The 25,038-nt window shown below is 38.9% G+C and overlaps 1 protein-coding gene across 3 annotated transcripts in view; it reads left to right on the top strand.

Moving 5' to 3' along the window:
• DYNC1I1 (dynein cytoplasmic 1 intermediate chain 1) overlaps positions 1–25,038 on the top strand; it is a 280,791-nt gene that overhangs the window by 128,006 nt on the left and 127,747 nt on the right. For all 3 annotated transcript variants that reach the window (XM_081286493.1, XM_081286492.1, XM_081286491.1), the window contains one exon: positions 18,707–18,796. In XM_081286493.1, coding sequence (XP_081142619.1) covers positions 18,707–18,796 — 90 coding nt within the window. The remainder of the gene's footprint in view (positions 1–18,706; positions 18,797–25,038) is intronic.

The following is a 25,038-nucleotide window of genomic DNA, read 5'->3' as shown; positions in this document are numbered from 1 at the left end:
TCCCTGAGCCTAGGTAGTCAGAGCGATTGCCTCAATTGGGTGAAGATTAAATCATTGAAATGTAGCCTGCCAAAGGGAAGGAGTACAATATGAGGATAATAAACAGGTGAAGGTTAGATTACAGGAGATCTCGTGTGGCAGATGAGGGAGACTGGCCCTGAAAAGAAATGAGAAAATGATGAGTTTTAAGTGGAGAGATGATATGTCCCAGTTTTCATTTTAGTATAGGCATGTCAACAAAAAGGGATGGCCTGACGCCCTAAGAAGGGGTTGAAGGGAAAGACCTACCAGCCTACCTCTTCCTGGTTTCTCTCCTAAATGTATAGAAAACTCAATTTCCAATTTAATTTGCTTTCTTCTAAGTAAAACTATGATTTCAAGTATATCATCTCTCTCAGATGATCCTTGCAGCTGCAGATAATGTGGTTCCAGAATGGTCAATAGTTGACACCATACAGACTATGGAGGGAAGTGCCCTTCCAGAGGGGTACAAGAAGCCAAGGCCATGGGACTGCAGTAGGCTCTGATCTAGACACAAAACCCTGTTCAGCATCGTCTAGACCTGTTTAAGTGATTTGGTCTAATTAGCCTGTCCAAAAAAAATCTTCAGATTTCAGTGGTGCATAGTTGTGTTGGCAAACTTCTCTCTGCCAAGCATGGGCTCTGGAAGTAAGGAGGCAATAGCCCACAATGGCTTGGCTGGAAGCCACGGGGGTGCTTTAATAGCTTTTTATAATCTAATGACTTCATTCAATCAGAACAATTTGGACTAGGAGAAGGGAGTAAATAAATGAGGTAGTAGCAGTCTCGACAGGTGTCGCTTGCGGAAAGCATGTGAAACAATCCTCTGCCAAGACACATTTCTGCTCCAAATCTAATTGGAATTGAGGTTTTTCTCCTCTAAGACAGTCTTGCTGCCACATCCTGAGTAATGGAGAGAGAATTAGAAAAAGGGTCAGCAGGTCTGAGTTCCAATCTGACCCTTGCCATTAGCTGGCTGCATGAGCTTAGGGGTCACTCAACTCCAGGGATGGTAGCAGCTCACCCATTTGGTGAAAAGACCAATCTAGGTATTGAAGAAGGAGGAGAGGAGGAAGAAAAAAAGAAGAAAATATAATTTCCACTTTCTTACTTGTTGGTCTAATTTTGTGAACATTGCACTATATGGTTTACATCATTCTTAAATATCATAATACTTCCAGAGCTGTCTTTATGGATTTTTTCAGTTTATGTTTTAATGATTCTGAATTTATGTGAAAACACTAGAAATAATATGGGATGGCAAAAGATGAAGACAAAGCCCCCGGTGTAATAGGAGGTAATATTTTGAAACCTTGGGGCTGTCTCAATATCAGCCAGGGCCAAAGGTGGAAGTTGAAGTGCATGGTAGAAAAAAAACATCTGTTTCTTTCAAGCATCCTTAAATCAAACCCCAGTGGCAGTAGTTTTGTTTCCTCCTTCATTGCTGATCTACCAGAAAACTGCATTCTGGCCAGGGCTGAAGCTGTAGCCTGATTAGTAAGTGGCTAGCAGGAATTACTAATTTGAATCTAGTTTTTTCCTTGCTCTCACTGCTCCATCAAAACCCAAGGCCTTAACCTCTTTTCTAAGCCATCTATCCCATAGTTAACTGCCTTTTGACCATTCTCATCCTTCTCCCTTCCCTCATGACATTTCTTCCCATACCTTTGAACACGTGCTCATTCTCCTGACTTCACACCTTCCTTCATCATATGCCCAGGGTTGGTTCGATACACCAAGTAAGTGGCCCCTTTTTGTGCTAGGTATTGCACTAAGGGCTGGAAGCATAGAGAATGGTCCATACAGAATCTTGACTTGCAATGGGCTTATGCCCTGATAAACCCATCATAAATTCAGAGTATCATTAAGTTGAAAATACACTTAATACAACTCACCTACCTCACACCATATCCTAGCAGCACAGCTGTTTAATGATTCCCATGGCTGACTGGGAGATGCAGGTTGCTGTGAATCACTTTTGCACCATCCTATAGTCAAAAAATCTTCCCGTCCATTCATTTGTAAGCCAGGAACCATTAGTACATAGTTTAATTCCCTCTGTTTATGTACCTTTAAAGAAAGAACCATTTCCCTGGTGCTATGAGATCCCAGAGCATTCAACCTAGATTCCTCTGCCTGACCTACTCTTCCCTGTTCTTGAAGAGAAGCCTGCAGAAAACCGCAGCTTACATGCTTCTCTAGTCGTAACAGGATTTAGAGCCTGTCTCATTACTACTTGAAACTTTATTTCATATTCTGTTGTTAACTAGGCTAAATGCTTTCTCCTCATCCTCAATCCAACCATAACTTAACAATGGCTGTTTCTGTGGGTCTTTCCTGTGTTTCTCTGGTGATTTCTAACTGTAATGTCATTCTTCTCTTTTCTGTTGCTTAACCTTTCTCCTACCAGGCACCTTTACTATAACAATGATCTCATCTTAATAACTAACAGCTTATAGCCCCCAACCATTGACAAGACATTACTATATCTTTATATCCATTATCTCATTGTTTCATGGAACAACTGTATTATGTACATAGCACAGAAATTAGCATCCCTAGTATGCAGATGAGAAAATAGAAGCAGCTAATGAAATTGTCTTGTACAGTTCATGGAACAAAAGGTAATGAATAAGACCATATTTTGGCTATGCTATCTCTGCTGGTGGAACTGTCTTCCTGGTTCATGCTAGTTATCTACTGATCCTTAAAACCTTCTTCTGACATCAGTTAAAGCAGTGTTTTCCAAGGAGCAAATATGAATGATCCTGCTTATCCTGATATTTATCTTGGTACTTAAGGTCTTCATTATTTCATCTACTGATCTGCCCATCAGACACTATTCACAGGTTTCCACTGTGGTGTGATTGCATATTCTCTTTTCTCTTGCTGGAAGGATACTCTGCATTCCCATCTCTACATCCTCATTGGGACTTCACCATTCCTCAAGATCCAACTCAAAATCCATTTAAAAAAATCTACTTCCCTTTCTTCTCTCTCTGTTCACAAGCACCCTACCAGGAGATCACTTCACCCCTATTGATTTGCCATACACATCTCCAACTGCTGTCTTTTCTGATGTAGCTATTTACAGACAATTATGATTTCCCTGCTAGAATGCCAGCTCTTTGAGTTCAAGTATCTTCTAGATTCACTTCTGTAGCCCTCATAAAGCTTAACCTATGCCTTGAACATACAAGGTTCTCAAGAATATGAGTCCACTTACAATTAATAGAATATTTCTTGGTAAAGGGGGCAATTTAGGTTGGGTGAGGATACCCAGTGTGAAACTAAAATAGCTGAGAACAGGCAAAATTTTATGGCTGCCTGCTCTAACCACTGGACCATTTTTCCATTCCAGACAGGACAATAGAGGTCAGAATTTTTGTTGCTACCATTTTGTTTGCACACTCCCATTGATTCTTTGAAGTGAATTCTTTCCTAGCACCCTTGGGGTTGTTCATCTATTTGGAGGGATATTTGATAGAAAATTTTAGTCTTTGGTGAAGTGCTGCTTCATTTATTCTTGAGAGATTTAGATTCTTTTTACCAGCCTGGTGTTCCAACAGCTTGAAAAATGAAAGAAAGAACCATGTCTGTCTAGACTGACCAGAAAGTAAAAACAAGGGGCACTTTGAAATCTGTGAATCTGACCACAACTGAGAGTTGTACGTTGTCCAAGTGACTGGAAAATCAGTTTCTTGGATTAGACAAATGCTTCCCTTAAGTCTCTCAAACTGCTAGCTTTCTTCTTTTATAATTAATAGAAAATTATTACATTGACAGACAAGGGACTTCATATTTGAGCCAATGGGAAAACATGACGTTAAAACCAGGGGAAATAATTTAGCCCCAAATAGAGTTGTTAATGCCAGGATTAAAAAAAATGTGCTAATGATCTCTAAGAATCAGACTGTGATGAATTTAAATTGTATTCTCAGATGGAAAAAATACCAGTTCTCACTGGTTTTGGGATTGGGCACCCAAATGCAAAAATTCTAAATGCAAGTTTAACAAACAAACTCAAACTATCTCATTTGCATTTTATGAAAAATTAGAATGCTTTAGCATTCTAATAGCTAGAGATAGATGGTTCCCACTTCAAGGAACCAGATCCATGGAGTTGTAGCATCTACAAGGTGGGAGTTCCTGATTTTCATCATAGGGACTGCCATCACTCTGCTAGCTTACAGAAATGAGAGTGTATTAGGATGGAGCAGGGGGCAGGGTAGATGGTTTCAAGATACAGTGCTGCCTTGATCTTCTCTTGTACATTCAGCCATCTCATCATCCAACAAATATTTATTGTCCATACCATATGTCCATCTCTTTTCTAGGCATTTTGAATGCAGCAAAGAAGAGAATCCGTGCTGTGATGGAATTCCCATTCTAATAGTGGGATACAGAAAATAAATACATAAATAAATAAACATACAAAACCAGAGGGTGATCAGTGATATGAAATTGAAAGGAAAATCAAAGTGAGGAGACAACAAATTCTATGTTCCAGGGTATAACAGAGTGAGGTTCCTATATTGTTGAGATTGGAAGAGAGAAGGTCTCATAGATGATATGAAAAATAGAACAGGGAACCTACAGAAGCCATAGAGAAAGACACATAAATATTGGGATAAAGAGTGTTCTGGGCAGAAGGAGTAGCAACTGCAAAAGCTATTAGGTGTGAGAGTTTGGGGCAAGTTCAAGAGATATCCAGGTTGAAGCAGAGTCAGCAAAGGAGAAAGTGGTCACCCATGCATTTAGAGATTGAGCAGGACATACTCTAGAGGCATGATCTTGTACTTCTTATACTGGAAAAGAAAAGACTGTCCAAGAAAGACTCCCCTACAGTAGATGGGAACAAGTCTACAACTATGCATGGATTGTGAAAAAGCTCCCCACCATACTGAAACTATAATTGAATCTGAAACAGTCAAGGAAAGAGACACTGGAGTCCACTGAATAGAATATGGTTGGCATCAGTGCCTCCAGAGTGGACCAAACACCTTCACCACTCCCTTGACTTCTTTTTCCCTCTGAACCTGCTTATTCTCACCCCAAACCCAATGAGATACCTCCATCTTTCACAGCCTAGTTCAAGCAATCAGGCATTAGTGGAGCACAACTTAAACAGAATGGAATTAGGAGCCTCAAAAACTTGGATTAAAAAATCTGCCTTTGTAATTCAGCTACCTGACTTTGAACAGTTTGCTTAACCTCTGAAAGACTATTTTTTATTAACAATAAAATATTCTTTAAATGTATAAAGCAATTGAAGTAGCTCCATTATCTAAGGAGGGCAATTTTGTTATTGATAGCAGAGGACAGTGAAGCATAAGGGGTTAAGTAAGGAATACAAGGTCACTTTTGTAGAGAACCAGGATTTGAAGCTGAACATTATGGCAACTGGACTATGTACCTTTCAGGATGGTGTGTGTGCCCAAAGAACTCATGTAAAGAAATACAACATAGGTGCTTAATAAATTATCAGTTCCTAGCCATTCATACTGGTTTTGGTTGCAAGTGACAGAGGAACCAACCTCAAATAACTTAAGCCAAAAGTAAGATTTTGGTTTTATGAGTAAAAAGCTAGATACTATCTCAGTTTAGACATTCAAAGCATGCTTGCTGCAGATACTGTTAGTGAGGTTCCAGACTATTGCCACTATCCATCTCTTGATCTTACCTTGTCCATTCCTTCTCTTTTAAGCCTCATGTGGTGAGCCAGGGTAGGGTCAGTTCCAATTTTATACAAAACCCAGTCCAAGAGAGAAAAGAAGTTTGCTGTCTTGATGGTTAGGTTGAGTATGTGTCCTGGTTTAGCCAGAATATCACCCAGTCCAATAGAAAAGAGGAGTCCATTTCCCTGATATGGGGGGGGTGGTGGGGCACATCCTGAATTTCTCAGGGCACCTGCCCAGTCTAAAGGAAGAAGGGAGTGCACTTCTCTGGTGGACAAGGTAACCACAGGTCTTGGTTTTCCCAGACTTTATTCACACTGTCTTACCAGCTTAGTTATTAGGTACAACTCTCTCCTCTCTCAGAACTATCTGTTTACAGTAGACCATATGGTCATTCCACCAATAGTGCAAAGACAATTACTGAGAGTTGGTCTCATTGACCATTACCTCAGATACAAAGTTTTCCCCTAATCTCAAGAAGGAATTATTTGGTTGAAAGTGGTAGTGATGTGTCTGCCAAAAAAAGAAGAGAGGAACTGTTATCCCAAGAAGTTGGGAGGTGGATTCTGGGTGGCCAAAACCATGACTGTCAATTACATTTCTGCTCTATGTTTGATACTGTTTGGTACCATTTGGTAATACATTGGAGAAGTTTGGGAGTTGTTAAAATATGTATTTGAATATTGGCACTATTGCTTCCTCTAATTCGTTGACCTTACTTGGATCATCTTGCATTTCTAAGCCCCAGTTTCCTCATAGATAAAGAAAGCTTATTGTATCTGCCTCTGTGAGTTATTATGAAGATTACATATATTTATGGGTATAAAATTATTTGCCACAAAATTTGGCATACACAGTTCAATAAATTGAGAGCTGCTATTTTCTATGTTGCCTGAAATAGATTTAAGCATGTAATAGATGGTCAGAAATACCTAGAGACCAGTCGCTAGGATGGGAAACAAACAAGAAGAATCATGAATCTTGTAGTGAGTGTAGGAGTCTGTGTGAGTTTAGACCAGAGCTGCTGACAAGCCCTAGTGATCAAGGAAAGGAACCTTAGAATTTTGAAATTGAGTTGATTTTTCATCCAACTGAAACTAGGGGAGATTACTGAGAAAATGTCCTTTTTAGAACAACTGATTTAATGAGGAAAATATTACAATCTAAAAAAGAAAAAAAAATGTTTATTAAATACCCATATGGGAACATACAGATATGAATAATTAATAGACTCTATGCCAAGAAATTTGTAGAAGAAAACTCATAAATATACAGAGAAGTGTTCTACTTAACAATCAGTATATAGTAGATATGTTAGTCAGCTTTCCATTGCCATGACAAAATACCTGAGAAAACCAACTTAAAAGGAGGCATAGTTTATTTTGGCTCATTGTGTCAGAAGTTTCAGTCCATGTTCTCTTGGCTCTAGTGATGTGGGCCTCTAGTAACACAGTACATCATGACAGGAACACTTAGTAGAGGACATTTGTCCACATTATAGTAGCTGGGCAGCAGAGAGGGAGATAGGAGGGGCCAAGCTTCAATATTTCCTTCAAGGAAATTTTCTTCCAGAGGCTCTGCCTCATAAAGGTTCCACCATCTCCCAATAGTGTCACAGCCTGGGGATCAAGCCTTTTAACACCTTGACCTTTAGGAGGCATTCCGGTGCAAAACCATAGCAGTAGATCATGATGAATGTCATCATCTTCAGCAAAATAGTTTTTTGGATGAAAAAAAAGTTGTAAGAGATGCCCATCTCAAGTGCTCTGAGGGGTTAGAGGAAGAAGAAGTCCCTTCCAACAAGGTAGAACATGGAAGATTTAGGGGTCATTAGAATCAGGTCTTAAACATAGCTGCTTTTCACATGTAGAGAAGAAGAGAAAGTACCAGAGGCCTTGAACATCATAAGACAATCCCACCCTTGGGCTTTTGTTTCCTCTGACCAGGTTGTTCTCCTTCCAGTCTCCTGGAGGATTGTTCCTTCACTTCCTTGCATCTTTTTTTTTTTCCAAGTGTCCTCCCTTGCTCCCGGTGTAAAACTGTGACACCAATGACTTCCCACTCTATTCAATTAGTTTTTGTCTTGAGCACTTGAAATTCTCTAACCCAGTATATACTTTATATGTTTATCTTTTTATTATCTATTTCCCCTTTCAAGAGCCAGCTCTAGGAGGGTGGGAATTTTTTCCTGTTTTGTTCACTGTAGTATCTCCAGCACCTAGAATAGTTCCTGGTGCACAGTAGGTACTAAGAGTTTGTAAAAGGAAGGGAGGAAGAGAATCTGGCTGGGGTGGAGTTACGAATCAAAGGATAGACAGAATGTGGAAGTTTGTGCCCCAGTATTGGTGCAGTCAGATTGAGGCAGACATATATGTGTGTGCAGGGTGAACCTAGGAGAGGAAATAGGTACAAGGAGCACATATTGAAGTCAGACCTTAGACTTAAAGCCTTGGCCAAGGAATTTAGCTTTTACTCTATATATCATGGAAACTATCAAATGTTTCCTTCTGAAGCTAATGTAGAATTCTGTTCCAAGAGGATTGATATGACAGTGTTACTTGTTGCAAGGGTAAGCAGAAAGAGAGGCTGCAGTAAGAGACACCAGTTATGTGACCACTACAATAAGCTACCTAAGAGGCTAAGCTACCTCCGACAAAGAGAAGAAGGAGGAAAAATGGCAAGGACAAAGGGGGTGTGCAAGAAAAGAAGAGGGTATACAAAGAACTAGCTTAGCAAGAGTTGAGCCTTTTAATAAAAAAGAAAGAGAGTGTGCAATAATGAGATGATCTATATGTGCAGTGTTTGATGTCAACTGCTCTGACACTTATAGACAAGAGTTGATGATTCTTAGAGACGGACAGTACCACTTTCTCCTTAGGAACAATTCCTTGGCAAGGAAAGTGATTTTTTTAGCTTGGCTTCTTCTTATTTCACACTATTTTTGCAAATTATTATAACATAATAACCATTTTAGTATTTGGAGACCTTGAGGTCTTCCTTCCTTTGGGACTTATCTACAATCACTACTGAAAGTTAAATATTATGATATCTTTATCCATTCCTCCAGCCTTCTTTTCACAAGCAAGTCTCCTACTAAGAGGAATTGCAAATTTGCACATTTGGAAGACACAGTAGAGAGAGCAAAGAGTATAGTATGGAATTGTCCAAAAGCTGAAATAATCAGCAAAAGTCTGGAAATAGAGTGTATGAGTCCTCCTTCCTTTTCCAAGCAGCCAAAAATTACATTTCAAGTGCTTCAAATCTATTCTTGTGTGTGTGTGTGTGTGTGTGTGTGTGTGTGTGTACATCCACATAAATAGGGTTTCTGGTGATAATCATAGAGACTTGACTTACACAATCCAAAGAGGCCATATTCACACAGAGTGCAATGGCAGTGCTACTTTCTATAAATGGGCAGTGGAATGGTTGTTTTTACAAGAAAGCACAGAAGAGGACTGACCTAAGGGTGGTTCTCCTCCAAATTATCTCACCCTCTCAGGTCCCATAAAAATTGCACTTTGGTGGTGCAAGCCTGTAATTCCAGCAGCTTGGGAGACTGAGGCAGAAAGATTGCAAGTTCAAAGCCAGCCTCCATAACTTAGCAAGACCCTGAGCAACTTAATGTTGCTAAGTCTCAAAATAAAAGATAAAAAGGGCTGGGGATGTGGCTCAGGGGTAAAGCACCCCTGGTATCAAAAAAAAAAAAATTGCACCTTTAACCTTCATTCAGGTTACCATTATCTCACAGTGTGAAGTAGTTCATGAAACCGTTCTCTTCTGTGATTGAAAATCCATGATGTTCTGAGAAAGTTTGGCAGACAAAGGCCTGAAAAAATGTAGAGGTCTAAAGGTAGGGATACAGGGAGGATGGTTTCTGTCTGCACACCTGGCCCGTTTCATACACAGTTGAGTCAAGGGGTGCATTGTTCTGAGATATACTAGACAGCTGGATTGGAGTCAGACAGCAATGGGTCTTAAATGCCAAGTTAACCTAGGAAATAGGCAGCCATTAAAGATTCTTAAAGATGAAAATTTATGGAAACACAGATCAGTTAAGCCCTCCCACCTCCAAACATCAGAAGTTGAAGTTATCCACAGACTCCTGCCCGAGTATCTCTCTGAGAAAAGCAAGGTTCCTTTCCTCCTTTTCGTGCTTCAAACCAACTGATCCGCATCAACTCAATTCCCTATATATTTACTGCACACATATTATACCTCAGTGCAGTTACAAGTTACAGAAACATCTGCTGAAAGTACTATTTTCTGGCTTCCCTCTCACTTTGAATATTTTCTTTCATTTCCTCCCATTTGCAAGGCCTTGGGTGACATTCCATCAGGAAGTAAACTTTCCAAGTACTGTCATGTTAGAGCCTTAGGAGAGAGCTGATGTGGCCGAGAGTGTTAACAGGAGCGCTCTGTATGATGAGAAATGTATGTTTTCTTTACTCTGGCCAAATTTTTCTAGACCAGAAAGTGAACGTTTTTTAAATATTAGCATGTAGTATATTTAACAAAGTGCTTACTGAAAATCCCACAAAATATGTCTTTCCTGCATATTTTTAAAGCACACAGGCGCTCACCTTGGTTTGTGTAAGCATTCAGTGGTGCATGTTATACTTTATTTTGGCTGATATGAGACATATTGGAAGGGTGGCTCTCTTCAGACTCTGGGTTAAGTTGGCAAGCTGTGTACAAAGTTGGTCCCAGGATAGGACGACCTGAGTGAGACTGTTGGAGAGCCTTCACTGTCTGCTGTACAAACAGCACCTCTACATTCACAGTCCCACTGGCACCTGAACCAGCTGAGGTTAGGGCCTCAGCCATGGATGTGGCCTCCCTTCTAACTGCTCCCTGACTCCAGTCTCATTCACCACCCTCCAGCCTTCATGTTACCTCCATAATCTTAAAAATACAAGTGTGCCTTCTGTTTTTAAAACCTCCAGTTGTTCTGCAGGGCTGAATGAGAGCAATCATTTTCACTGAGGGTCAGGCCACCCCCAGGGAGAGAGATCAGAATCTGCACAAAGGGCTGGCTGGAGAGAGATAAGTGTGCTTTCCAAGTCCTATTTAGCTTCACCAGTGCTTTGTGTTCTTTTAAATAATATTTGTGAGCCAAATATGATTTATGTTCATTGAAAGTGGGATACTGAACTCTAAGAAGAAGCCAAAACTTAGTGGGGCCCTAAGTAGGGGAATGCATTATTTAATTCAAGAACAATTTTGTGTTTTAACATTTCTAGTCTCATTAGTTGACACTGATGATACTAACGTGAGTGGGTTTTGGAGAGACTTGTAATCTGGTTGTAGAGAAAGATGATAAGTCTAATTTCAAGTGGTCTGAGATGTTATCATAGAGATATGCACAAGGTGGGTAAAGGAACAATAAGGATCAATAGACATGCTTGGGAGCTGCTTCATAAAGGGCAGTAAAGACAGATGGACTGGAGTCAGATTTGGAAGCACAATTGTCAGGGCTTGGAGACTCTCTTATAGATCCTGATGGAAAGTGGAATTAAAGGTGGATCTTAAGTACCCTGCTGTGATCCCATGTGAATGGTGGCACCATTAGGCAGGATGGAGAACCCAACCCAAGCAGCAGGTCTCTGCAGAACGTGGAACTCCACCTTGAACACATCAAGTGTGCAGTGCCTGGTTGAAATGTCTATCCCAGAGTCTGAATCTGTAAAGGGATTCCTTGGCTGGAGAAATCAGTTTGTGGTGATTAGTGGAAGAAATAGGTGTAAATATTACCCAGAATAAACATGATATGAGCAAAAGATGAGGTCAAAGATAGAACTACCAAGAATATCTTTAGGTGAATTTCTTTTAAAATCTAAAATATAACTGTTTCGTTTTCCCATAGAAAAACCTAAAATGTAAGAGAATCACCATCTGAAATATCCATACGTGGAATTGGATAAAATTGGCTAGGGCCTTTGTACTCAAATTGAAAACACATCAAAACAAAGCAAAGCAAAGCAAAGCAAAGCAAAGACAAACATAAATAAATACAACACACGCCTTTCTATCTTTCCAAGTCCATTCCCCAACTGTGGCATAGTAGTAAGCTTAATTTACAATTGCCCTGGTAAATCCTTGCCATCTTTTTTTTTCTTTTTTTTTTTTTTTTTACCTTTTCGAAGTTAGTTGATATTAATTTTATAAACCACAAATTCTTTTATGGATTCTAATATCCAGAATTTTCCACATTAGATTGGATGATGTATTATAATTTAATTAGTAGCAATCTTCTTTTTTTTTTTTTTTATAGGAATTTTTTTTTTATTGATTATTTATCGCATTACATAGTTCATGATATATCATCTTTCATACATTAGACTCAAATTGTGCTTTGAACTCCCATTTTCACCCCAAATACAGATTGCAGAATCACATCTGTTACATATTCGCATTTTTACATAATGCCATATTAGTGACTGTTGTATTCTGCTACCTTTCCTATCCCCTACTATCCCCCCTCCCCTCCCCTCCCCTCCCATCTTCCCTCTCTACCTCCCCTGCTGTTGTTCAATTCTCTCCCCTTTTTTTTTTTCCCTCCCCCTTGCCCCTCATAACCTCTTATAATTTTATGTATCCTTAACAAATGGGCCAAGGACCTCAACAGACACTTCTCAGAGGAGGACATACAATCAATCAACAAGTACATGAAAAAATGCTCACCATCTCTAGCAATCAGAGAAATGCAAATCAAAACCACCCTAAGATACCATCTCACTCCAGTAAGATTGGCAGCCATTATGAAGTCAAACAACAACAAGTGTTGGCGGGGATGTGGGGAAAAGGGTACACTTGTACACTGCTGGTGGGACTGCAAAATGGTGAGGCCAATTTGGAAAGCAGTATGGAGATTCCTGGGAAAGCTGGGAATGGAACCACCATTTGACCCAGCTATCGCACTTCTCGGACTATTCCCTGAGGACCTTAAAAGAGCGCACTATAGGGATACGGCCACATCAATGATTATAGCGGCACAATTCACAATAGCTAGACTGTGGAACCAACCTAGATGCCCTTCAATTGATGAATGGATAAAAAAAATGTGGCATCTATACACAATGGAGTATTATGCAGCACTAAGAAATGACAAAATCATAGAATTTGCAGGGAAATGGATGGCATTAGAGCAGATTATGCTAAGCGAAGCTAACCAAGCCCTAAAAAACAAATGCCAAATGTCTGCTTTGATATAAAGAGAAAAACTAAGAACAGAACATGAAGAAAGAGCATGAGGAAAAGACTACAGTAAACAAAGACGAATCGGGGGAGAGAAACGGAGAGAGAAGGGAAAGCATATGGAAATAGTAGCAATCTTCTTAATGGTACATAAAGCAATTGTGCATCTTATGGTCATTGGCTTGTTCAATTCAAACTCATGCGGTAATTACTTTTGGCCTCCCCTTTTGGTGACAGCAGGCTGCCCTTTCTAGTACAGGATGGAGTGAATGGCCTTTGCTCTTCCTTGCCTTCATTCCCCACCTACCCCAGTCTTAGCAGTCTCCCCAGAGTGGCAGATAAAGGAACCATAGCCCTCTCTTGCAAAGCCAGCAGCAGTGCAGCAAGAGCACTACCCAGGAGCTGAGCCCCTCTTAGCCCAAGGCTTTGTAGGCCCTAGGAGAGCTGGGGAAAGCAAGAACCCAGTGACCTCGTAAAACACAAGCCCCTCTCTTCACAGAGGGCCGCCCTGTGTGCTGAGGGCTCTGGTTGCAAGCAGCAGGCACCAACCCCAGTGGGATTTACTGGAAGGAAATCTGGTGCTGACACCACCTCTCTTGGAATTTATTGGAAGGAAATCTAGTACTTACAGAATCAACAGGAGGCAGAAGGAGTGGCTTGAAAAAGGGCAGGGACCAAGGGAACTCAGATACAGGACCTCGGGAAGAATCTGGCCAGGATGTTGGGCATCACTCTTTCTGCCCCATGTTGCCCCAGATGAATCCTAACCATCCCCTCTCTTTTGTCTCCCAAGGTCCAAAGACAAAACATGAGTTGGGAGCATCCAGGCTGATTGCCCAGATACTGTCTGGGTCCTGGTCACCAGGAGATAGCAAGAAAATGTCTCCCCTTGGAATCAACGGGAGGGAAATAAGATCCAGCATGTCCCCAGGACTGAAAGGGATTTTGACATTGTATTGCCAAACAATGGCAAATGTTCCACTATATTCACTTTAAACATCTCAAATTCATAAGGCCATCAGAGCAAGTCAACAGGACTGTGTCATATTAAAATTGGCTACATTAGATTTATCTGAACCATGGGCTAGTAGAGGAAACTACTCTCCTTTCTGGAGCTCAGGCAAAGGGTCAGAACTTATGCTAAGTGAGTTATGTGTGATTGCTGCATAATGTGCAATTATTCTTTCTTAGACCTTCAGAAAGTGTTAGGAAGGACGACAGTGGTTTCCAAAGATTTTTCTAAATAGGGGAAATGAATGTAGCAACTGGAGATGGCAGAATATGGGTGCTAAATAAAATAATGTGTCTAAAAGATGCCATTGTTTGAAATTAGCTCCTTGGACTGACAGGTAATTAACTTCTGCCACTAGTTTAATTTCTTGTGTGAACCTGGATACAGGAAACCATACATGGGTGGTAAGTTTTTTTCCCCGCTCCAATCTCAGAGGAAATGTAACCGGGTATGAACTAGTGGCACAACTCATATATCAGTAGTCTGTAGAGGGTCTACATAAATCCTTTTCTTTAAAGTTATTTAACTGTTTTGAAAATGGTTTCAACAGAAGTAATTCCAATTGCACCAGAAAGGAAACCAGAGTCTTAAAGAAAAATATACTCTCTTTGCTGAGCAAGGCAAACATATCAGTATGCAGAGAAACAAACCAGTCTCTTGTGTTTTATTTCCTTAACAAATCCACTGAAACACTTATTTTACATCCTTAAGGGGCTGATAGACAAAGAATCCTGTAGCCACTAAAAATTAATATGCACACTGGCTTCTAACCACTTTAAAAAGATAGGTACTTTTTAAAAAGTTTCCCTGTTATTTACAGTATATTATATGATTTTTCACATAAACACAGTAAATAGTTTTGTGCTTAAAAAAATAGATGGAAAACACACTCTCTGGAGACGGATTTTTCTGTTTAAGAAATCAGATAACCCACTATTTTCTTGAGTGTGTGTCTCTTTGCATAAACTAACACATTGTGTCACAAACCTCCCCCTTTTCATAGCCAAGTCCTTCATAGGATAATATTTTCCCAATAAGTTCTTAGCGCCTTTCTGTCATAATAAGTTTGGGTTTTTTTTTAATCTCTTAAGAATTAATGCTTAAAATAAATAAAAACCTTTATATCTGGGAAGATGAGAACTTGATAGTATTTAAAGATGACTAATCCAAAGCCATTTAATAAAATTATCTTCAGTTTTGAGAACTGGAAGATGCAAATGCATAAACTAGATGGCCCTCCTAAAAGCACAGCGATAGAACTGAGAATAACTGAATTTGACCTTGATCCTTGGGTCCCTGGACTGAGAAGAAAGAATCTGATTGTTGCTGTCCTACTTCCCCCAACTCACCTTACCCACAACTCACTCTCTCTCAAGTGTCACCTCAGGGAGACCTTTGCAGGTGACTGTTTTACATTGAGGCTTCCTCCCTTGAGCAGATGCTTATAATCCCCCTTTCCCACTTTCTATTTCCCTAATAGAACTTGCCTGACACAGTACACACTTTGCTTTATTTTCTTGCTTGCAGTTTCTCTCTTAACTTGAACAGAAACTCTCTGAGCACAGAAGCTTTTTGTCTATTTGGTTCCAGCGGCACATGCCCAGCTACTGGCATGTAACAAGTGCTCAATCAATATTTGTTGACATACAAGCTAAGGTAACTTTTACTTGAAGATTTTCAAGGAGAGAAATGAATTATAGTAGATAGGGTAGAGAGAGAAGATGTGAGGGAAGGGGAGGGGGGATAGTAGGGGATAGGAAAGGTAGCAGAATACAACAATTACTAATAGGGCATTATGTAAAATTGTGGATGTGTAACCGATGTGATTCTGCAATCTGCATTTGGGGTAAAATTGGGAGTTCATAACCCACTTCAATCTAATGTATGAAATATGATATGTCAAGAGCTTTGTAATGTTGTAAAAAAAAAGATTTTTGCTTATACATGCCCAACCAACGTAGTGGTTTAAAAAGCATTTTCACATCAACTATTGTATTTGGTAATTTTTACAACAACATTGTGTTTTAAGAAAGGACTTTTATCCCAATTCAGTAGATAAGGAAACAGAAACTCCAAGAGTTTATATATATTGGGTCAACCCAAAGAGCTAGCAAGTGACAGACTCCAACCTGGCACCCAGATCAGTTACTTCCCTTGAAGTGCTACTTTCACCCAAGTGGAGAATCCTTCTGGTCAGGGAAATTAATGCTTCATATTCAGCATTATTAGTTGTGTCTCAGATCAGTGGATTCCAAAGTGAAAGTGCAAACAAAAATTATATGTACCGTATATATTCCTGATTAACAAAATAATCCATTATGGATAGTTCTCAAGGATGTGAAACCTCATTTTCCAATTGAAATCCACATTTGCTCATCTCCTAAGATGGAAGAGTGACCATGATGAGGCCAAGCATGTCCACCTCAAAGAGCCTCCAGAATTCCCCCCTTACACCACAACCTGCTTGTCTTGGTCTAAAGGTGCCAAGTTCTGATACATAAATTAGATTATTTGCATGACACACTCACTGCCTTAAATATCACTATATATCTCCTGCGTCCTTCCTACTAGATTGGACCATTGCAGAAGGCAATGCACTTTATTAGCTTTAGCAGTTTCCTAGGTCTACTGTAACAGGGAACCACAAACTGGTGTTTTCAGCAACAGAAATGTAATGTCCCACATTTCTGGAGGCTATAGGTCCATGTCCATGGGTTTGGTTCCTTCTGAGACTGAGGAAGAACCTGTTCTGGACTGTCCCTTAGCCTTTGTTGGCGTTACTCCTTGACTTGTAGAAGCATTGCTTTGTTTTTTTTTTTTTTTTTTTTTTTTTTGCCTTTGTCCTCACAGTGTTCTCCCTGGTGTGCATTTGCATCCAAATTTTCCTTGTTTATAGACACCAGTCATATTGGACTAGGTGCCCATTCTGCTCCAGTCTGACCTCATTTTAAATAACGTCACATTCTAAGGCACTATGGGTTAAGACTTTGACATATGAATTTTGGGGGATACAGTTCAACCCATAACACTGGACTTATGAGCTTTTGGACTTGTAGTACTACCCTGCACTTCGTAAGTGTCCAGGCACCGATGCTGAATCCATTCAATGTAAAGAGATGTCTCCAGAAGGCTCAGCAATGGGTCCACTTTCCAGCAGATGAGTGGCCTTTTGAAAACTGTTTCAGAAGAAGAAACTTTCTTCCAGCTAGTTCCTCACTGTGCTTTGTGTTAGATCCCTGGATCAGGATGATGCAGCATGTCAAAGTGGATATTTTCTGTGGGACTTTCCAAGCAGGATAATATGGGTAGATAGCATTGATTATATATGAGTAAAGATAAATATGTGCCAATGCTTTAAAGGTTTATTTGTTGAAAATTCTGAATAACTCAGTGTCCTTTTCAAAATTTTAAGTGCAACTTTAAATATCATAAATGCAACTTCAGAGTTATATTAATTATTAATAAATAACAATTCTCCTTAAAGACGTTCTATATTCTTTCTGGTGTGTATATAGTGTGATAATAAAGTAATGAGGTTGGCTGCACAAGCTATATGCCTGCATATGGGGTACTGTATTTCAATGAAAATTTACATTTAAAATTTCAATATCTTAATTCCAATCCTGTGTACTTTATACCTCCACATTTTAAAAACTGGTATATTTCTTCCACAGTTCTTGTCAGAGCTTTTGAGATTGCTTTTCAGGCTGTACATATTTACATGGGTACCTGGGTATGCATTATAATATTTTCTTCAGGTGGTTTGTATTAAATTTTGAATTGATACATGTCAGCATTCATGATGATAGGAATGGGAATGAACTTGAGATCTTATAAGGAAGTCTGTGGATATTTTTTAAATAAATGAATATGTGGTTTGGGGGGAAATAAATGAGGTCATTTCTTTTAGACTGCATTTGGATCAACAAAATCACCCACCTACAGTAAATATAATATTACATTCGGAAACTATGAAACAAGTTTTTAATTTTCATATCATATTTTCTATGAGTTGAATTTTCTAATGAGTTGGATTTTCTTATGACACCACAACTGTCGTCCTAAATCTCCCATGTTGATTTCAAGCTCTACATAATAAAGGGGGCCTCTTAGAAAGAGGCAGGTGGAGAGAAGAGGGAGAATGAACATACTTTGCATAGGCAGGAAGGGCACTATAACATCTGGTCCTGGTAGTTGCCTTTGTTAGTGCTCATTAAATTCACATTAATGCATGAACTCTTCTGAATGTGTAAATGCCATTTGGGGTTACTTACTTTCGCCCACCAATAGCATTCCCTTTGGGGCTCTCTGCCTGGTTGTTTACTTGCCTATGGCATTTGACCTGGGGTCAGACCTGTATTTAACCCTTTCCTGTAGGTCAAAAACAAATTAATTTGGTGAGAATTCAATTGGAAATGAGTCATCTGCACAGCAGGTGTCCCCCTTGGAGAAAATGCTCCAGGTGGAAACATTTTCAGATCTGTTCCTGGGCCATCTCTGAAGAAGCTTCAGAGGTCAGGGAGGTAATTCCAAGACGTCCCACATGGTGAGGGCCTGGAGAGGAAGGGAGCAGGTGCCCACCTGGGGCGGTTTTCTTAGCAGCTTGGGGAGACTTTCAAAGAAGCGTCTTTGGGAGATAATTTATTCATGTATTCATGAACATTCATCTTGGGCATTGATTGTGGACTGACTGACTTAGAAGTTGCCCTAAATGATTGGAACTTTACCCTTTAGCCCTACCTCCCACCATCAACCAATGACTTTGAAGAAATTATTCCATTCTTCTCTTTCTTTTTTCTAGAGGATGAGGAAGATGAGGAAATGGTGGAACCCAAAGTTGGCCATGATTCAGAGCTGGAAAATCAAGACAAAAAACAGGAAGTGAAGGAAGGTATGATGTGGGAGATTGAGTAATTATTTTATTGTTTTGTTTTCTCTTAACATAAGGGGTGATAAAGGTAAATAAAAATTAAATTTCTATCCCCACATGAAAGAATTTCTTCAATTAGTCAATATATTACATTTATCAACACAAACTGTAATCGCCAAAGCAAGTCTTAATTATTTGATTGGTAGAAGCAAATAAAATGGAAATCACTTGCAATTCCAGTAAAATTATTACTATCAATAAAATAAGATACAGTATCAATTTTCATGTTACAAAGTTCACTCTACCATATATTCTCAATGATAACAGTAAAGAAAAGGAGCAGATATAATTATCTTATCAATAAAATTCTGACTTTTTTTCATGTATTCTACGTGGAAACATTAATAGGGGCCATTACTATTAACTGTATTATTAAAAGGTTTTTTTTCCACAACTCTGCCTAGATGAGGGAAAGAACCTCTTACATACTCACTCCCCAGTAAGAATAGTAATTTAACATTTATTAAGGATTTATGATATACTTGGCTCTCTTCTAAGCAGTCTACAAATACTATCTGAAAGGAAAGTGAGGAACCAGAGATGGGAGAGCAAGAAAGGAAAGAGGAGACCAGAGAGAGATACACAGGAGAGTTTATTTGTCAGAGCTGACAAATAAAGGCCATCTCTCCATAGATGGAGAGAGGCAACACAGGTTTGGGCTTTCCTGACTTTTATGGGGCAGGCTCAGGGATTAGAGCTAGGCGGTCCTAATGCAGGTGGTTAAGGGTGGGGTTGGTATGTGGGAGTGGTGAGCCTTTCTCAGAAATACCCTCGAGCAGGAAAGTGAAACTTTTTCTTAATATGGGCTATCACTTAAGATGGCCATCCAGATGCTAACCAAGGATCTTACACTATCTACTCCGCCAAACAACCTTTGAAGCATGTCCTGTTATTATTCTTATTTTATAGAGAACTAAGAAGCCAGTGGCTTAAAAACTTACCCAAGGATACACAATTTATAAGTGCTTGAGCCAAGATTGAGATCCATTTTACCACAATGCCATTCTCATAGCATTTCCTTACAAATCCAATTTTTTATTATTTTCAAACTCTCAGTCCATGGAGACTGAAGAGAATTTTGAATTGTCATTTTTGCTGACTGATGGACAGTGATACCTGAGAATTGAATGTAGGTCAAAAGATTATTCCATATTCACAACCGAGTTTCTCAAATACCGAACAATATAATTCTAAAACCTCATTTGATTTGTAAATTTTAAAGGTGGCCCTGATTTTGACAGAGCCTGTGGAGCATGGAGCATAGTCAGCACTGGGAACTTCTGTAGGAATACATGCATAATGATCCATGCACTTCCTTCAATCCCTTGGGCTAGCAAGAGAAAATTTGTGTTGCCTGCCTGCGTACCTATTGCAGATCACATCCCCTTACATTCAGATTTTTGCTTAAATATCATATGGAGTTTAATGAGACAAATTTTAATTGTTATAAATCACGCCATATTCAAAATCATTTGAAGTTGTATGTGTATGTGTTTAATTTTTTATATGCGTTTTATGCAGTTTCAGTTATCTAAAAAGCCAATGCAGGATAGTGATGGGGTGTGGGGTGGAGTCTGGAACCTATATCCCCAGGATCAAGTGTTGGCTCTGCCACTTATTAGCTATATGGTCACCACTAACTTATTTAGCTTAACTTCTCTTGGCCTCAGTTTCTCCATCTGGCAAACAGAAATAATATCTACCTCTTAAGATATTTTATGAGGTTTAAAGGGGCTAGTATGAAACAATTTCGCACAAAATAAATGCTATAAAGAAGTTTGCCAAATTATCATTAGCAATCTTACCCAGTAGTTCCTGCGTCTGAAACTGGGCTGTACCCCTGATGGGATTTCCTCTTGAGTCCAGTTCTTTGTGCACAACTTTGTCATAGTCCATAGCTTTGCAATGGGAGCCTGGTTACCTGGGCCCTTGTGAAATAAATACAAAGTCCTTTCTACCTTTTGTAGAACTATTATTAAGTCTCCAATTCCTGTGCTTAGTCCCAGGTATCAAGGAGGTATACTCAAGTTATGGGGTGTGACTGAGGGCCTGAAGAAGATTGAGCAGTTTTAACAATAGCATCTACAGAGAACACCACAGTTACTTTTTCTGAGACATTCTAAGTGGATTTGATGGAAGAGATTTCACATTTAAACTTCTACTAAAAACATCTTTTTTAAAAGGCTGAGGAATAGAATATTATTATCACAGGTATAGCAAAGAACAAAATAAGTCAGGATCTATTAAAATTTATTCTTTTTCCTTTTGCAAAATACGCTTAAAACATACTGGATGATAAGGAGCCAGAGCAGTTTTTGTGGGTCTTGGCATGGATTCCCCACCCCCTCACCCCCACCCCTACTCCAAACCCAATCTCCAAATCATCTTCCCTGGTAAGGCAAAGCAACCTCCTTCTTAAGTTCCAAGCAAAAACACCCTTCAGTTTTAACTGTTACTCATGCTTCATGGAATTGATTAAAGTCATGTTAAAAGTCAAAAAGAAGTTTGTAAGGACATTTCCTGTTACTGCTGTGCTGTGTGCCTTATTCTCCATTAATGGCTTTTCTGCAAATTAGCACATAATGGGTTAAAAGCATGTTTATGTTGGCATCAAACTATCTGGCTTTTTTTTTTTAAGCAGAACAGTATTTTGCAAACTTTTAAAAGAATCTCTAGCAGATATAATCATGGCGCCATTTGCACGACTGCATGGTAGTCAGAGCTGTGTCAGCACTTCCAATATGAACCCTGCGTTTCAGGATTTATTATTCAGCCATAAAAATTTGCTCTGGGCTGAAACTTGACATACACAGTTTCAAACCAGGGAACACAATTTTGAGAGATCCATTTGGCTTTTTATTTTGGAAGGAAGATTTTAAAAAGTGGTGAGAGGGATGTGGCAAAACTAAGTGCTCACTAGCTTTTGATATTTTTGCCCATGTAATATCAAAATGCTTTAAACAGTGAAGAAATGTAGTTTGATTTACTACTGTTATCACATAGAGTAGGAAAAAAAACTGTAGGTACATTTTAGCTTTTCATCAACATTTAGGAAATTTTGACATGTTAGTGTCGGGGTCTTCATGGTTGTTTAGAGTTTAGGAACAGCAGAATCCAAAGCCTGACTCTTATAAATACAAATTAACTCATAAATTGCATATCAACTTCAGAGAAGGATGCCCTTCCTCATTAGTTTGATTTCCTTGCTGATGTTTATGAACTGGTTTTATTGTAAACTTCCCATTAGAGCCACTGTTTCTATTTAATCTGATGATTTTCCTGGGTTTATTTATTTATTTTTTATCTTTTAGATATTCTGAAAAAATGTTTTTAAATGTAACCTTTTATATTGAAATGTAATGCTATGTCATTGAAACAAAGTTAGACATTTCTGAAGTAGATACTTCAAAAATAACTTTTTAAAATTGACTTTAAAAAATGAGTGCATTATGGTTATACATAAATGTGGAATTTGTTTGTGATATGCTCATACAAAACACAGCCTGGTTAATTTCACTCTGCTGTTCCTCCCCTTTCACATCCTTCTTACTCCATTGTTCTCCCTTCTATTGTCATGAGATCCCCCCCCACTTAACCTAAAAATGAGATATTAAAGTATTCAATATAAGCTGTGAATTTCATTATTAACTTTATATTTTTATAGAGAAAAAAATTCCAAGAATCCTAGAAAAGACATGGAATATAGTAGGTAGGAATAATTAAAGAAAATGTGTGACAAAGCACACATTTGAAAATTATTTAGTCATTTGGATTATATTTAAGTCATATCTATATATTCTATTTTTCATAAAGAATTTTTATAGGCACTTTATTTTTTTATTTTTTTTTATTTATTTTTTTTTAATTTTTTATTGATTATTTAAAGCATTACATAGCTCATGATATATCATCTTTCATACATTAGACTCAAATTGTGTTTTGAACTCCCATTTTCACCCCAAATATAGATTGCAGAATCACATCTGTTACATATTCACATTTTTACATAATGCCATATTAGTGTCTGTTGTATTCTGCTACCTTTCCTAACCCCTACTATCCCCCCTCCCCTCCCCTCCCCTCCCATCTTCCCTCTCTATCTCCCCTGCTGTTGTTCAATTCTCTCCCTTTTTTTTCCCTCCCCCTTGCCCCTCATAGCCTCTTATAATTTTATGTATCCTTGAAGGTCTCCTACCATTTCCATATGCTTTCCCTTCTCTCTCCGTTTCTCTCCCCCCATTCGTCTTTGTTTACTGTAGTCTTTTCCACATGCTCTTCCTTCCTGTTCTGTTCTTAGTTGTTCTCTTTATATCAAAGCAGACATTTGGCATTTGTTTTTTAGGGCTTGGCTAGCTTCACTTAGCATAATCTGCTCTAATGCCATCCATTTCCCTGCAAATTCTATGATTTTGTCATTTCTTAGTGCTGCATAATATTCCATTGTGTATAGATGCCACATTTTCTTTATCCATTCATCTATTGAAGGGCATCTAGGTTGGTTCCACAGTCTAGCTATTGTGAATTGTGCCGCTATAATCATTGATGCAGCCGTATCCCTATAGTGCGCTCTTTTAAGGTCCTCAGGGAATAGTCCGAGAAGTGCAATAGCTGGGTCAAATGGTGGTTCCATTCCCAGCTTTCCCAGGAATCTCCATACTGCTTTCCAAATTGGCCTCACCATTTTGCAGCCCCACCAGCAGTGTACAAGTGTACCTTTTTCCCCACATCCCCGCCAACACTTGTTGTTGTTTGACTTCATAATGGCTGCCAATCTTACTGGAGTGAGATGGTATCTTAGGGTGGTTTTGATTTGCATTTCTCTGATTGCTAGAGATGGTGAGCATTTTTTCATGAACTTGTTGATTGATTGTATGTCCTCCTCTGAGAAGTGTCTGTTGAGGTCCTTGGCCCATTTGTTAATTGGGTTATTTGTTATCTTATTATTTAATTTTTTGAGTTCTTTGTACATTCTGGATATTAGGGCTCTATCAGAGGTGTGGGGGGTAAAGATTTGTTCCCAGGATGTAGGCTCTCTATTTACCTCTTTTATTGTTTCTCTTGCTGAGAAAAAACTTTTTAGTTTAAGTAAGTCCCATTTGTTTATTCTGGTTGTTAACTCTTGGGCTATGGGTGTCCTATTAAGGAATTTGGAGCCCGACCCCACAATTTGTAGATCGTAGCCAACTTTTTCTTCTATCAGACGCAGTGTCTCTGATTTGATATCTAGCTCCCTGATCCATTTTGAGTTAATTTTTGTGGATGGCAAGAGAAAGGGATTCAATTTCATTTTGTTGCATATGGATTTCCAATTTTCCCAGCACCATTTGTTGAAGATGCTATCCTTCCTCCATTGCATGCTTTTAGCCCCTTTATCAAATATAAGATAGTTGTAACTTTGTGGATTAGTCTCTGTGTCTTCTATTCTGTACCATTGGTCCACCCGCCTGTTTTGGTACCAGTACCATGCTGTTTTTGTTACTATTGCTTTGTAGTACAGTTTGACCTCTGGTATCGCTATACCTCCAGATTCACACTTCCTGCTTAGAATTGCTTTTGCTATTCTGGGTCTTTTGTTTTTCCATATGAATTTCATGATTGCTTTGTCTATTTCTACAAGAAATGCCGTTGGTATTTTGATTGGCATCGCATTAAACCTATAGAGAACTTTGGGTAATATCGCCATTTTGATGATGTTAGTTCTGCCTATCCATGAACAGGGTACATTTTTCCATCTTCTGAGATCTTCTTCTATCTCTCTCTTTAGGGTTCTGTAGTTTTCATTGTATAAATCTTTCACCTCTTTTGTTAGGTTGATACCCAAGTATCTTATTTTCTTTGAGGATATTGTGAATGGAGTGGTTTTCCTTATTTCCATTTCAGAAGTTTTGTTGCTGATATATAGGAATGCCTTTGATTTATGCGTGTTGATTTTATAACCTGCCACTTTGCTGAATTCATTTATTAACTCTAGCAGCTTCTTTGTAGACTCTTTTGGGTCTGTTAAGTATATTATCATGTCATCCGCAAATAGCGATAGTTTAATTTCTTCTTTTCCTATTTTTATGCCTTTAATTTCTTTTGTCTGTCTAATTGCTCTGGCTAGTACTTCGAGAACTAAATTGAATAGAAGTGGTGATAGAGGGCATCCCTGTCTTGTTCCAGATTTTAGAGGGAATGCCTTCAATTTTTCTCCATTCAGAATG

Source organism: Spermophilus citellus (assembly GCF_964194105.1).
Source record: "Spermophilus citellus genome assembly, chromosome: 3".
NCBI classification, from domain to species: Eukaryota; Metazoa; Chordata; class Mammalia; order Rodentia; family Sciuridae; genus Spermophilus; species Spermophilus citellus.
The sequence above is the reverse complement of the archived record's forward strand: the minus strand, read 5'-3'. Positions and strand labels throughout refer to the sequence as shown.